The sequence below is a fragment of the Hemibagrus wyckioides genome, linkage group LG23, assembly GCF_019097595.1.
Source record: "Hemibagrus wyckioides isolate EC202008001 linkage group LG23, SWU_Hwy_1.0, whole genome shotgun sequence".
Classification (NCBI taxonomy): domain Eukaryota; kingdom Metazoa; phylum Chordata; class Actinopteri; order Siluriformes; family Bagridae; genus Hemibagrus; species Hemibagrus wyckioides.
Genome location: NC_080732.1, coordinates 7,710,542 through 7,724,507, shown reverse-complemented (window position 1 = coordinate 7,724,507; position 13,966 = coordinate 7,710,542). Strand labels below are relative to the sequence as shown.

General features: G+C 36.8%; 2 protein-coding genes across 2 annotated transcripts; both read left to right on the top strand.

Moving 5' to 3' along the window:
• Positions 1 to 144: 144 nt before the first annotated feature.
• Positions 145 to 3,834, top strand: msrb2 (methionine sulfoxide reductase B2). The gene is made up of 5 exons (XM_058376652.1): positions 145 to 346; positions 1,564 to 1,661; positions 1,794 to 1,870; positions 2,295 to 2,442; positions 3,143 to 3,834. Exons 1-5 carry the CDS (start codon positions 235 to 237, stop codon positions 3,245 to 3,247), a joined length of 540 nt encoding a protein of 179 aa, XP_058232635.1. The 5' UTR covers positions 145 to 234; the 3' UTR covers positions 3,248 to 3,834.
• Positions 3,835 to 6,437: 2,603 nt separating this feature from the next.
• Positions 6,438 to 13,558, top strand: c8g (complement component 8, gamma polypeptide). Its single transcript, XM_058376651.1, has 7 exons — positions 6,438 to 6,746; positions 6,976 to 7,121; positions 10,541 to 10,611; positions 11,275 to 11,382; positions 11,523 to 11,624; positions 11,703 to 11,738; positions 13,450 to 13,558. The coding sequence occupies exons 1-7, from the start codon at positions 6,579 to 6,581 to the stop codon at positions 13,458 to 13,460; spliced, it is 642 nt and encodes a 213-aa protein (XP_058232634.1). The 5' UTR covers positions 6,438 to 6,578; the 3' UTR covers positions 13,461 to 13,558.
• Positions 13,559 to 13,966: the final 408 nt, after the last annotated feature.

The window sequence follows — 13,966 nt, the reverse complement described above, 5'->3', positions numbered from 1 at the left end:
GGCGTTAATTATTAATGTAAGCGGCTAGTCTTGGCCAAGTTAGTTTGGTTATAGCATAGCTGCAAACCACTGTAAGTTTACATCAACTCTGACCTACAAGCATTATCAGCTATAAACAAGGTTTTGACCATTGGTTGTTGAATGAGGGAGGGAATGTAGGTCAAATAACAGTGAAGAAGTCCCACTACGTTCATTCGCTGTGCATTAATTCAGCTTGGGTCTCTGCATGGAAACATGGCACGTCTCCTGGTGCGACTTTCTTCTGTGCTTTACAATGGAGCGTCCACACAATCAGTTTTGTCTAAGGGCCGGTCTGTGTTGACCCGACCATTAGGCACGGCAACAGGTAAGTAAAAAAAGTGAGCTTTATGTTAATCGTAATATTTTGCAACGCAAGCCTAAAATATCATTTTTATCTAAATTTGAACTGAACTACTTCTAAATTTGCGATGGTGTGACTGTCCATGTCCTCATATCCTGAAAATGTCCTCATTGACCCTCAGAGCAGGATGCATGATCTATGATAGAACATATCTATGATTATCTGAAGTACAAAGTTCCTTTCACAAGGGAAAATACTGTAAACACTGTGGTCATGCATGGTATAAACTTTAGGAGCTGCAGTAAACAATTCCTAGCTCTCATTTAATAATAAATGAACTTATAATTAATTAATAATCTAATGTTTACCCTGAAAAAAAGTATTATTGTGTCAGAAGCCAAAAAATGATTTTAAAAGAAGCTCTGATTCTGAGCAAGTTGGTCTGTCTTTCAGTCCAATACACTATAGATTGACTCTCCACTTAAATACTTCTTTACTTTCTTGCCACTTCAGTTAGTTATATTGCAGTTATTCTAGAGGTCTCTAGATTGACCAGAAGCAGGTCCAAGTATTATTCCTCCTTTTTATAGGATACAGGACATTGTTTATATTAAGTTAGAGACATACAAAATTTGATAAAAATGTGATTTTTTGGAAAATAATATGTATATGATAAATATGATCTTTAAAAATAATTCTGCAGACAGTCAAAGTGCCTTTGTGGTTTTGCTGTTTGTTTATGTGAAAATAAGTGGAATAATAAGTGGAATAACCCTAACCCTAGAAAATCTGAGTTTGTGTTGAACAGGCAAGTGATGTGTCTTCAAATATAAAAGTGACTTAAAGATACTTAGTTCACAAATTTAGGATATGTAACCCTGGTTTACCAGAAAAGGGGGATGGGGCATGTAGGACTGGGATATAGGATCTTTCCTATATTTAATCTGGACTTGTTGATGAGTATTGGTGACCATTTTCAGATTTTTGATTTTTATGGTTCAAGCATTTTACCTTTCTATAAATTAATCAGTTTATTTCGCTGATTACTTTTCCTTAAATGCATAGACCTTTATTTCCCACCACTAGATAATCAATCTAATATTAAACACAAGTTTATTTGAAATAATATCTAGATATTTATGTGGCACAATCATTAGTTGCAATTCTACAAATTCAGCATGACATATACTGCACTTAGTCAAAAAAAATATCAAATATTAGTGCTTTACTTTCCTTTGCAGATCTTCTTTCTCTGACACGTTATGATGATTGTGTGGACTGGAAGAAGAAACTAACTCCAGAACAGTATGTAGTCACTAGAGAGAAAGGCACCGAGGTGGTAAGTGTGTGTCTGTCATACAGGAGCCATTTTAGGTGTAACAAGCAGCATGAACATTGCACACAGTTATTAACCTGTTAAACTTTAGTCAGTTATCAGCCATTATTCTGATTATTTTTGTTTGTCTCCCAGCCGTTCAGTGGAATCTATCTGAACCATAGTGATGTGGGCATGTATCACTGTGTGTGCTGCGATATACCACTCTTCAGGTAACACAAGTGAGAATTGTTTACATAATAAGAACAGTCCAGAAAAAAACTGATTCTACTTTGCATCAGAAAATAGTGTTTCCCTGATGAATCATGATCCTTCCCATTGTTCCCACCTTAGCTCCATCCTGATAATTTCCTCTAGAGTTTAAAAAAGCACATACTAGATTCTGATGTTAACTCTGCGATTGTTCCTAATACTTCTTTGACCCTATAAAAGACTAGTAAGACACTAAATCAGCATATCTAGTTAACGGGATGATTCCCTAATCACAGAAGCCATTTTTCAACTGACAAATACTGATAATGGTTTTTTTTTTATGCTTGGCAAAGAACCAACTATTAGTGTATGTCTCAGTTACAACTGAGAGCAAATCTTTCTGAAATGATAAGTCCCCCCCCCCCCTCCCACCATCTCTCACAGCTCTGAATCAAAATACGACTCTGGAACAGGATGGCCGTCTTTCTTTGAGGCTCATGGGACGTGGGAGAAAGATGAGAGTCAGGCCAACATTATCCGCAGACCAGATAACTCGTTAGGAAGCCCGGGGACAGAAGTCATCTGCAAACAGGCAAGGGACTGAAACAGGGACTTTAATACACCTTGCATGACAATAAGAAAGGCATAAACATTAACTAATTAACATTAGTTGATCAGTTAACTAATTGCTTGGAGTTGATTTGAAAATACTAAGACAAGACTGTCGTAAGAATTTCACACAGATACTTATATAATTATATAGTAACCACCACCACCACTATTTATTCATTTATTGATATTTATATAATTATTGCATGACAATTATATGGCAATATTGTTTGATAAAAGAGTTGAAAATGGTATTGTTTCTTGGTACCTTGCCCCTTTGATTAACGTCCCACTTTTTTCTGATTAACAAGATATATTTTTCAAAATGTTGCATTTAGTTATACAAATAAGACTTCATGAGAATAAGTAAGTATTGACAAATTCAAGTCTTCCATACTATAAGGTTTATAAAGGAAATTGATTTGCATATACTATATTATATTAACACATAAATGGACATCTATAAGAGGAAATAAGCTTTTCAGGGATACATGATATGATAATGTTGTGCTTCAGTTAGACTAGTGTGACTGCAAGTGGTTATCTTATAGTACTGCTGAGTTTTGGCACAGACTGAACTGAACAAAATGATTATTGCTACCTGTTGTGTCATCCATTAAACAATATTTTCACAATTTTCTTCATCGAATAGCTGAACAATGCTGTCGTTTTTATTTCGGCAGTGTGATGCTCATCTCGGCCATGTGTTCAGTGACGGTCCGGAGCCAACAGGCCAGAGATTCTGCATAAACAGCGCAGCACTGAACTTCAAGCCCAGAGAGAACTAATTCAATCTCATAGACAAACACATTTCTCATTTCCTATCCAGATATTCCAGCTGCAAGTGTTCAAACAGACTCTGAATGAATCGTGGAGAGGACTGGGTGTCACCTCTATGCTGATATCTTTGAATGAATGTGTGCTTTAGTTTGGTTTCATTTTGTCCTTTTCTGCTTGTTTAGTGCATTTTTAAACCTTAGTGGGTCTGTCAGTAATTTAAAGAACGGATGTTCATAGGAATGTTCAAGATCTCCTCTACTACATTTAGTCATAAATCAATCAGAACATGTCTTTCCTACACTTTCTTTTTGGCTAAAAGACCCTGGCATCTCTTTATGCAGGAAAAATGGACATCATTAGGGGTTGCTAGACATGTCACATCCATTTTGTCACAACTTTCCAGTGTGGCTGCTGTTGATGGACTAGAAAATGATGTATATAGCAGAGAAAGAGGTCAAGGTTAGACTTATGTTTACAATTTTACTCTTTTTGTTCTGCTCCATTAACTGTACTTAATGGGCTGCGATTCCACAGGGTCCTGAGTCACCTACGAATTGTAAAACAACATTACATTAAACTCTGAGGAAAAATTGAATGTTGCAATTAATTGTTTGGCTTAAGAAAGCAACACATTATCCATCTTCCTTGAAAAATGTATGTAGATTTTACGGCGTGCAGCCTACAGTGTCTCTGAGGGTTTTTTTGTCCACAAGCTTAAGGATGCTGAATGTTGCGGTCTGATTGGCTCAACTCTATAAACCACTAGGAAAGCAAACACTGAAACACTATGACACATTGTGGGGTTTTTTGGAACATAGTATAATTACTGGGTGTGGCACAGTGGGTAGCATTGCTCCACAGTTTCCCACAGTTCCCCAGTACAGTTCTAAGGTCGGGTTATTCTCTGTATGGGGGTTTAATTGGAGATACGGCTGTGTTCAGAATGAACCAATCACGTTCACAAGTAATTATCATACAACTGCTATCAATTAGATTATCCAGATTAACTCCAAATAAAGATAGTTTACAGCTGTTTCTGTAGGATTTTCTTGCTTTCATCATACTGCTGAAGCCATGGTTTACAAAGAGCTTACAACACATGCATGGTATGGTATCACTTGATGATAGATACCAATCAGGGGAGATCAGCAAATGAAAATGGAGCCATCATCAGCAACTGAAAATGGAGCACCACAGTGACGTCACAGAGAACAGGACATTCCTCTAAAATTTATGAAAGGAAAAGACAAAAACACACCAGGGAGGCTGCCACGAAACCTATGACATGTACTCATTACTTTCAGCATGTACCAACAATCTCTCAAATCCCTCATGTTTGGCTATGGGGTAAGTCCGCTAGACTGAAGCACTTTCTCAAAAAAAACATTCACGTTCAATTAAATCACCCAAAACCATGCGGCAAAATGTGTTATGGTCTAAGACCAATTCCAAAAGGTATAATAATTCAATAATTCCAAAAGGTATGTTTGGTGGGGAAAAAACAAACAACATACCCATGATGCAGCACGGTGATGGCAGCATTAGGGCTATTTTCTTCATCTAGAACTAGGGCTTTTATTAAAGTGGAGGGAATCATGAATAGTTATAAATACCGGTTGATTTTATTGCAAATCCTTCAGGTGTCTGCTAGTAAGCTGAAGAAGAAAAGGAGTTTAACCTTTCAGCAAGACAGTGACCCAGCATACATCTAAATCAACAAAGAATTAGCTTAAGGAAAAGTTCATTATAGACTTAGCCAGAGCCTTGACCTAAATCCAACTAAAAATCTGTGAGGTGACCTGAAGCAGGCTGTGGACAGGGGATGTTCTTATAATTTGATTGTCGTAGAATATTTTTGCAAGAAAGACCCTTTTAAGTCAAGACATGCCATGCTGATAGATTCTTATGCAAAAAGACTGAGTGGTAAAATAAAAGTATTAGTTTAGGGGTGTGCACACTTATGCAACTAAGTGTTTTTACCTAAGGAAGTTTCTGATTGCTTTTCACTTAACTTGTATAAGTGGCCATTTCACCTCCAGGGTGGGAAAAAAAGTTTTACCTCAGAAAAACCTGCCTTTTTAACAGGGGTGTGTAGATTTTTAAATATTCACTGTATATTTCTGTGAGGTTCTCCAGTTCTCTCTCACTGTACACAAATATGCATGGAGGATGATGAAATCGTCCCTTCATTGTGGTCATGGACACAGTGGATTTGAAACCAATCCCTATAGCGCAAAACAAAAGCATTAACCCCAGATAATGCCTCGCCAATTACAAATAACTGATGTTGGGTATCAAAAAACTTGGTTAACTTACCTCAACTTGCTTGTTACATGTGAGGATGAGGTTTAGTGTATAGTGGGAGTGTGGGGGGGAAGTGGCTCACATGATGCTTATTTTCGGTAAATTATTAACAGGCTGTTTGTCTCTTCTGTGTCCTGGTTCGATCGATATAAATGGACAGCTTGAATATTTCTGCTGCCTAACAATGCAACTTGATGAAATCCGTTCTTCAAGGTATTGTCATGCGACAGCTGCAACAGAAAATTAGAGAAGTACCTCATCAACTGAAAAACATCTCTCCTACATACCAGAGTGCTTTTTCATATTATATGGCATTTCAGTTTGCTTTATCTGGCAAACTGAAACATTTTACTGAGGTAGAGCCCGGGCTGTTCATCGTCTTGGGGCGGATCCATATTCAAAGACATACTGATAGCTATAACTTTAACAACTCATAAGAAGGTAATGGCTGAAGAAGAATTGTCACGATTCTTCGAAATAGTGTTTTCTATTGAACTTGATCGGCTGCTAAACAGACATGTAACTAAAAATGTACAAGAGCTTATTCTATTGGCGTATAGCGACCTTTGCCATTTGTAATTAAGAGTACTTAACGTAGTAAGGATTTATGTATTTAAAAACTGTCATTTAAAGTATTAATACTTTAAAATAATAGTGGAATGTAGTCACAAAGTTCCACAAGCATTATTAGAGGTCATGAACTTGACGCCATTGCAAGATATGTATTAAAAATGCTAATAATGGGTGCAGGTCTATCGTAACTCATTTATAACTGTGTAGCGGTATAATGAGATAGGGGTTTTAGGGGTTTGTGGGCTGTCTTTTTCCAGTAAAGCCATGTTAATGATAAACTCATTGTTTTGTTTGCTGTGTGTCACTGCTGCTCATCTAAGTTGAGAAACACACAAACACACACATGCAACAGCAAACAGGAAAACCAACTACAGAAGTGCCTCGCAGTGCTTGTAGTGCAGAAATAGAGAGAAAAACAGTCTTTATTTTGCTATAAATGAAAAGGTGAATTTGGGTGCAGGTATGGTGCGTGTGTATGTGTATTTGTCTCTGGTGTTGTTGCTGTTGGGTTTTAGTGTTTGGGGACCGGTGAATGGAAGACGAACCCGATACAAGCCAAAACCAAAACCAAAACCAGATAAAAATCCTGTTGAGGAGATCGCTTCAGTTCAGAACTTTGATATCAATCAGGTACCATTTACAAAATCTGCCATTTCACTTCCTGTAGCATTGTTTCAAATAGTTTGAAACCTCTGCTTTCTCTGTTACTTGTGAATATATGTGTGTGTGTGTGTGCAGGTATGGTGAAGACTGCAGGCTTTAAAATGTTTTTGGCTGCATGATATTTTTGTAGATACTGCATTCATCTAGTCTACACTATATCAAATATCGATTTCATTAAATAGATTTTCTGTCCCAGATAAGTGGAAAGTGGTACCTGCTTAGTGTAGCGTCAAGATGTAAGTACCTTTTAGAGCATGGCTACAAGGTGGAAGGCACCATCATGACTCTGACTGCACCCGCCTCACCCAAAGACCCAATCAAAGTGAGCACCTTCACCAAACTGTGAGTACGGGTTTAATAATAATAATAATAATAATAATTATTATTATTATTATTATTGTCCTAATAATGTCCTTGTTATAATATGTTATTAGTTCCCTAGTAATTGACTATATTGAACTCTCCACATAAACAGATTTAAAAACGTGTAATTTTTGATATGGTGAAGTTATATATAATTTGATGGAGCTAGAATGTTTCTAGAAACAGTGGGGTAATATTTTCATGTGCTATGCTGATAGACTCTTACCTAAAATGGCTAGCAAAATAGGTCTGGCCCAGATCTGACCCACACAATGCACTAACACTTGGCCCACATACTACAAAGAATGATGGCCCTTTGGTGGCCCATATGTGGTTTGCCAGAGGTGGGCCATGTATGGGCTGGCACAAGGCCAGCACTGGGCCACATCTGGCATGGACAGACCTGGGCCACATAAACCAAACCATAACCGGGCCACATCTGGCATGCCATCATATATACAGTGCCATCACTTCCAGACCTGGTCTGTATCTGGTTGATATACCACTTGCCATGCCAGCACTCAGCCAGCAGAGTGGTGTAATAAAATAAAAAAGTATTAGTTTAGGGGTGTGAACAGATTTGTTTGTGATAAGTGATAAGTTCTCTATGTGGATATGTTCATTTTACATTTTTGGAAGGAGTCTCCACTATCAGCACTGTGTTTAGGTCAGAATTAAAGCAGTAAGGTTTGTGAAAGCCTTTATACTTAGCAACATGGCAAGCTTTTTCAACTTTAAGAGGCTGAAAAGCAGAGACAAAATTGAGGCTGAGGGACTTTTTCTACATCTGCTGTAACTTAAGTGAAACAGGAACTAACTTAATTCCTTAGTTAGTTTTTTACATTAGCCATGACTGTAAACAAATAATCTGATTGATGTTCGTTGATTAACTAATTATTAATTGTTATCATTGGCTAATTGCTGTGGCATATAGGAGAAGTAAAACACATTATTAGAACATTATTGAAATATTATGGGAAAAAAATCATTACACCACCGCCATTGATTATTTTCCTATAACAGCATGCTTCGTTTTGATTTATTCCTTATATACAATACACTGTTAATGGATATTTTGTGCTCGAGCAGTTAGAAAGCAGTGTTACAGGTAGATATGACATTTACCCAATTTTGTGAAATATTATGTTAATTCATCTTTTTGGATTACGAAAACCAGAGGCAGTGTTGAAGTATCTGAGTTTTTTTTTACTCTTTTCTGATTATTAAACTTGCAAAAATTATTTTTAACTTGCAGAAACTGAACATAAATATACAAATATAGTACTATCATAGCACCATCATAGCTGTACTCTCCTAAAGACAATATGTAGGGAAAAGATGATTCATTTTCTCTTGTATAGTTCGTATTTCTCAGTGAAAAGCTTGATAAAAATTTGATGTGATATTATGGGTTAGCTTTACTCATTTTTTCCCCATGTCTAACTTTGAGCCTCAAAAATATGAAGATGCCAATTGTACACATTTTGTTAGAAATTAAATTACTATCATTTTGTTTTTTAAGTTTTATTGAATTGTATAAAATATGTGAAGCCATTTAAGAGTGTTCATGCTGGTGTGTGTGGAATTTCAACAAACAAATCGCTGTAAATATCAGGGGTTAGCTGAAGTTTCAATATTACTATAGGAATTAGTAGCACTTGATAGTTAATAAGTTTTATCAACATTGTAGGCGACTAAATTCCTGGCTGTGTGCAAGGTCCAGTGCGTGACATAAACTGATCTATTTCAAGTCTCATCTTATCTTTCTTACCGCTCTAGTCATTGCAGTTTCTCCACTTAGGGAGACATGTAAGCAGGTACACAGACAGAGAGAGAAACATAGGCAAACATAGGCAAAAAAGGGCTGGACAGTCCTCAATATATATAGCCTCAATATTGACTGACAAATGAAAATAAAGTAGACTGAGAAAACTGAGAACTGAGAGAACATATATTCCAAGCAGGAATATATAACTCTTTAGAAACTGCTTTATCCTGGTCAGAATTGCATCCTGGTCTGGGTCTAATTCCAGGAACACTGGGTGTGACACCATGCAATACACTAAGGATGACACTGTACATGGCAGGACACAATGCACACACACATGTGTAATTTAAAACAGCCACTATGCGTATTGGAATGTTTTTAGTGGGTAGGAGGAAACCAGAGAACCCATAGGAAACCACACAGACAGTTGCCTGAGCTCACAGGCTATTTGGGGAGCGATTTCACAATCCTTAACCACAATAGCTCTGCAGAAACTTCACAAGCCATAGCTACATGTTAGTTACCCAGTGTTGAAATATACAGTATTAATATTGTCTATATTTCTAAGGCATACTAAAGGCTTTACTGTGGGCTTCTACTTGAAACCTGCCTGATCTCCTTGCATTACATGTAGTATCTCCTTACCCCAGTGACTGCATCACCATGAGTTCATAAGCTTGACCTAGCACCAGTAACCAAACATGGGGGGGACTTGATCAATATTTCAGTCGTTACAATCTCATAATGCTCAACAGTTCACTATCTGACTGAAGTTCAACATGTCTAGAATGGATCCAGAATGTGGAAAATTCTACTAATACTGACAATTCTAATAATATCTGACGTGTTCATTATGTTGTAAAAGCTATTTATTGTTTTGTAAGAAATGTAAGAAAAACATTGTAGGGAATGTTGATATATCACTATCAATTATGGGGTGGTATACCAGGGTAGTGCGACTATATCACTTCATCATTTTCCTATTACAGGAATGTCCCCAGATGTTTTATTTCTCTTAAATCTCAGCGGTTTGTAGTATTTATAAGCATTTATAAGCATCAGCTATAGCAGCTATAAACAGTTGTTCCCTCCTGTTTCCTGTCTCTATCCGGGAGACAAGCTGATGATGGAAAATATATTGACTGTCACAAAGTGTGGACACTGGAGCCTCCTTCTATAAATGTTAAACAAGTGTCTCCTTAAGTCTTTCTTAATGATGAACTTTAGTCATTTTTTTTTAGACATGTCCATTTTTCCATGAAGCATGGACATTTTACAAACCACTGTGAATGATTTCTTACTATAGAAACAAAGTAGAAGGAGTTTATTCATATAAAAAATGGGATTTTAATCATTGTTGGAACTACAGAGCTGCTGTCAATGTTATTGGATTAGCATTAACAGGAATCTTTATAGTCAGGAATCTTTATTTAATAACCCTCTGAAATGAAGTGAACTCTGAAATGTCTCACGTCTGTCTTTTCAGCAAGAACCGACTCATCTAACACTGCTTAATCTGTTCATTGTAATTTAAGGACTGACGTGTGTTTTGCATTTTAAAGTCCAAATCTGAGTACAACATAATTTTAATGTGAAAAGCAGAATATAAGTTCTTTCCTTTCTTTGTTAGCAATTTTCAGTGTTGGGAGATTAAACAGCACTATGAGACCACAAAGAGTGCGGGCAACTTCCTACTGAGAGGTAATGTGTGTGAAGTATTTTTCTCCTTAATAAACATGCAAGCAGCCACAAAAATGGAGAAGATTAAACATTACTGAAGCTTGTGTATTTGCATACATAGTTGTTATAACTTCAAGATTCAATCTCAATTCCTTATATACCAAAAAAGTCTTTCCCCCAAACATCTTACCTAGGCTTCTACGATACTGTATGTACATAACTGTATGTACACAACTGTATGTACAACTGTATGTACAACTGTACAACCTGATAGAACACCTTTGGGATGAATTAGAATAGAGACTGTGAGCCAGGCCTTCTCATCCAACACCAGTGTCTGACCTCACAAATGCGCTTCTAGTGGAATGGTCAAAAATTCCCACAAATACACTCCTAAACCTTGTGGAGAGCCTTCCTAGAAGAGGTGAAGCTGTTATAGCTGCAAAGGGCGGGCCAACTTCATATTTCATCCAAGTGCATGTAAAGGCGTCCCAAACATTTCAGCAATATATATATATATATTATATATATATATATGTATATATATTCTAATCTAAAGTTCTTTATAGGGAAGAAATTTACTCTTCCCCAAATTTTACAGCTATATGTGTCATTTTATATCATACTCTGTAACAGAAATGGATTTATATGAAGTTTAGTGTTTTCTGTGCATCCTTACTACAGCAAAAATGCCAGTGAAGAACACTGAGATCCTCATTGTAGACACAGACTACAAATCTTATGCCATTTTACTCTACAAGAGGGAGAAGAAGCTCACATTTAAACTCTACGGTACATCGCAAAGCCATTCTTACATAAATAGCCTTTTTTTAACCTCACTACAAAAGTAAACTTACAAGTGGAGCACAATAGTGTATAATGGTGCAGTATGTGGCATGTAAGATCTTAATGAAACGTCCTGTGTGCTAAAGGACGCTCTCCAGTGATCGCCGAAGACATTGTGGATAAATTTGAGGATATGGCAAATAAACAAAATCTGGGCTTGGATGTTATTTTCCAGTTTCCTACTTACGGTAAGTGTATTTTCTGTCTGAATACGAAATCTTTTCAGTGACTTGAATAATTTTATTTTCACTCACTGTCATTTTCAGGGTTTTGTCAGTCTGCAGACAAGGAGCACACACTTGGTAAGAGGGATCTTTTTCTGTCATTACCATTCCTATAATACACATCACTCAGAATTGTTTGGCATGGCTAACGTTGGAAATACATGATATACAATGAATGATATAAAGTAGATGAGAATATTCAAATCAAGAAGTAATCAACTGAATACATAAATCGGTCAGTGATTAAGGTCAAACAGTGGTAAGTGAAGAGGTCAAGAAAAGGAGACCAGATACAAAGTTAAAATAGTACAATATTTTCTCAGGAGTATTATAGGATACATCTTCACTGATCCAGTGTATCGACTATTACCAAAAGTTTTGGGACACCCCTCCTGATCATTGAATTCAGGGGTTGGGCTTGGCCCCTTAGTTCCAGTGGAAGGAACTCTTAATGCTTCAGCCTACCAAGACATTTTGGACAATTTCATGCTCCCAACTTTGTGGGAACAGTTTGGGGATGACCCCTTCCTGTTCCAACATGACTGCACCCCAGTGCACAAAGCAAGGTTCATAAAAACATGGATTAGCGAGTTTGGTGTGGAGGAACTGCACCTCCTGACCTCAACCAGATAGAACACCTTTGGGATGAATTATAGCAGAGACTGCAAGCCAGGCCTTCTCGACCAACATCAGTGCCTGACCTCACAAATGCGCTTCTAGAGGACTGGTCAAAAATTCTTCCATAAACCTTGTGGAAAGCTCTCCCAGAAGAGCTGTTATAGCTGCAAAAGGCAAGGCAACTCCATATTACATTCATGTGCATGTGAAAGCAGATGTCCCAAAACTTTTGGCAATATAGTATACTTCTCATGATGAGTCATGTAAAGTGAGCTGATGACAATATCCAAATGTTAGGATCAAAGTCACTATGAGTCTGAAATTTTTGAGATTATTTCGATAGCATTTTAATAAAGCGTTTAGAATTGGACAGCTGCAGAGCATGTGAAGTAGAGTCCCTGTAGACACTGGCACACGACAAATGCCCCACCACTAAGTCTGTTTAGTCTATGAAGTGTAGAAAATGTTCTGGTGTTAGATGTTCTATTCTATTGAATTTGCTGTTTGCTGAATCTGCTGTGGATAAAATCACTTGGAGACTATAACACTTGCTTCTTATCTGCTGTTAAAATCAGAAAATACACTGATTTATAAGTTGCTCAAAAGCTCCTGGTTACACGATTCCACTTGACTGTATACAGTTGTAGAACGGACATTATTTATTATCACTCTCTCTGGTGTCACCCAGATAAGGATGGTTTCCCTTTTGAGTCTGTTTCCTCTCAAGGTTTCTTCCTCATTTCATCTCAGGGAGTTTTTTCTTGCCATCCATGCCTCAGGTTTACTCATCGGGGATAAATATACATTTTAAACAGAGACAATGGTTAATATTATTAAAAGCGCTATACAAATAAAATTTAATTGAATTGAACTGAATTGAATTTGTCTGTGTGTTGGATATCAACACAGTACAATACATTATTTAACGTCCTCATAAAGACAGTCCAATTCTCTTTTTTTCTTTTATTGAAGATCCGTGGTTTGCTGGGAGATTATATATAAGTATACTGAATATACATACATGTAATAATGACTAGAATATAGAATATAGAATAGAATATTATGTATACGGACTAGAGATGAAGAACAGTCATTGAGAGTATGTAATAGTTCCACTAGGAAACAGCAGTTCTACTTGGAAATAATTATTCTCTTATTTTCTCTCTTTCAGTAATGACCTGAGCAGGAGACGTCTGTGGATGACCGCTTCATTATAACCCTGAGCACAAGAAACAAGCTCAGATGTATGATAGAAATAATAAAGATGGTCAAACTCAGAATTTCTGTCATTTGTTGTTGTTGTTTTTTGCGGGGAGGGTTTTAACACAGGAAGATTTTGTGGATAAAATGAATAAAACAATTTTCTTCAAAGTTTGATTAAATGGCAATGCCGAGGTTATAAATTTGATAAGAGGTAACCTGAGATCATTTCAATCAGCTATGTAATTGTATGTCTTTTATGTTTAAAACATGACTGTATTTCTGGACATGCAAAATTCAGGTTAAAATAGTTAATGTGATATTTCTGTTACACTATATGACTAAAAAACAACTGACCACTGAACATCCCATTCCAACACTATGTGAATTAACACAGAGTTGGTCTGCCAATTGTTGTTAAAACAGCCTCTGCTCTTCTGGGAAGGCTTTTAACTAGTGTGAATTTGCGCTTATTCTTGTGCCCATGA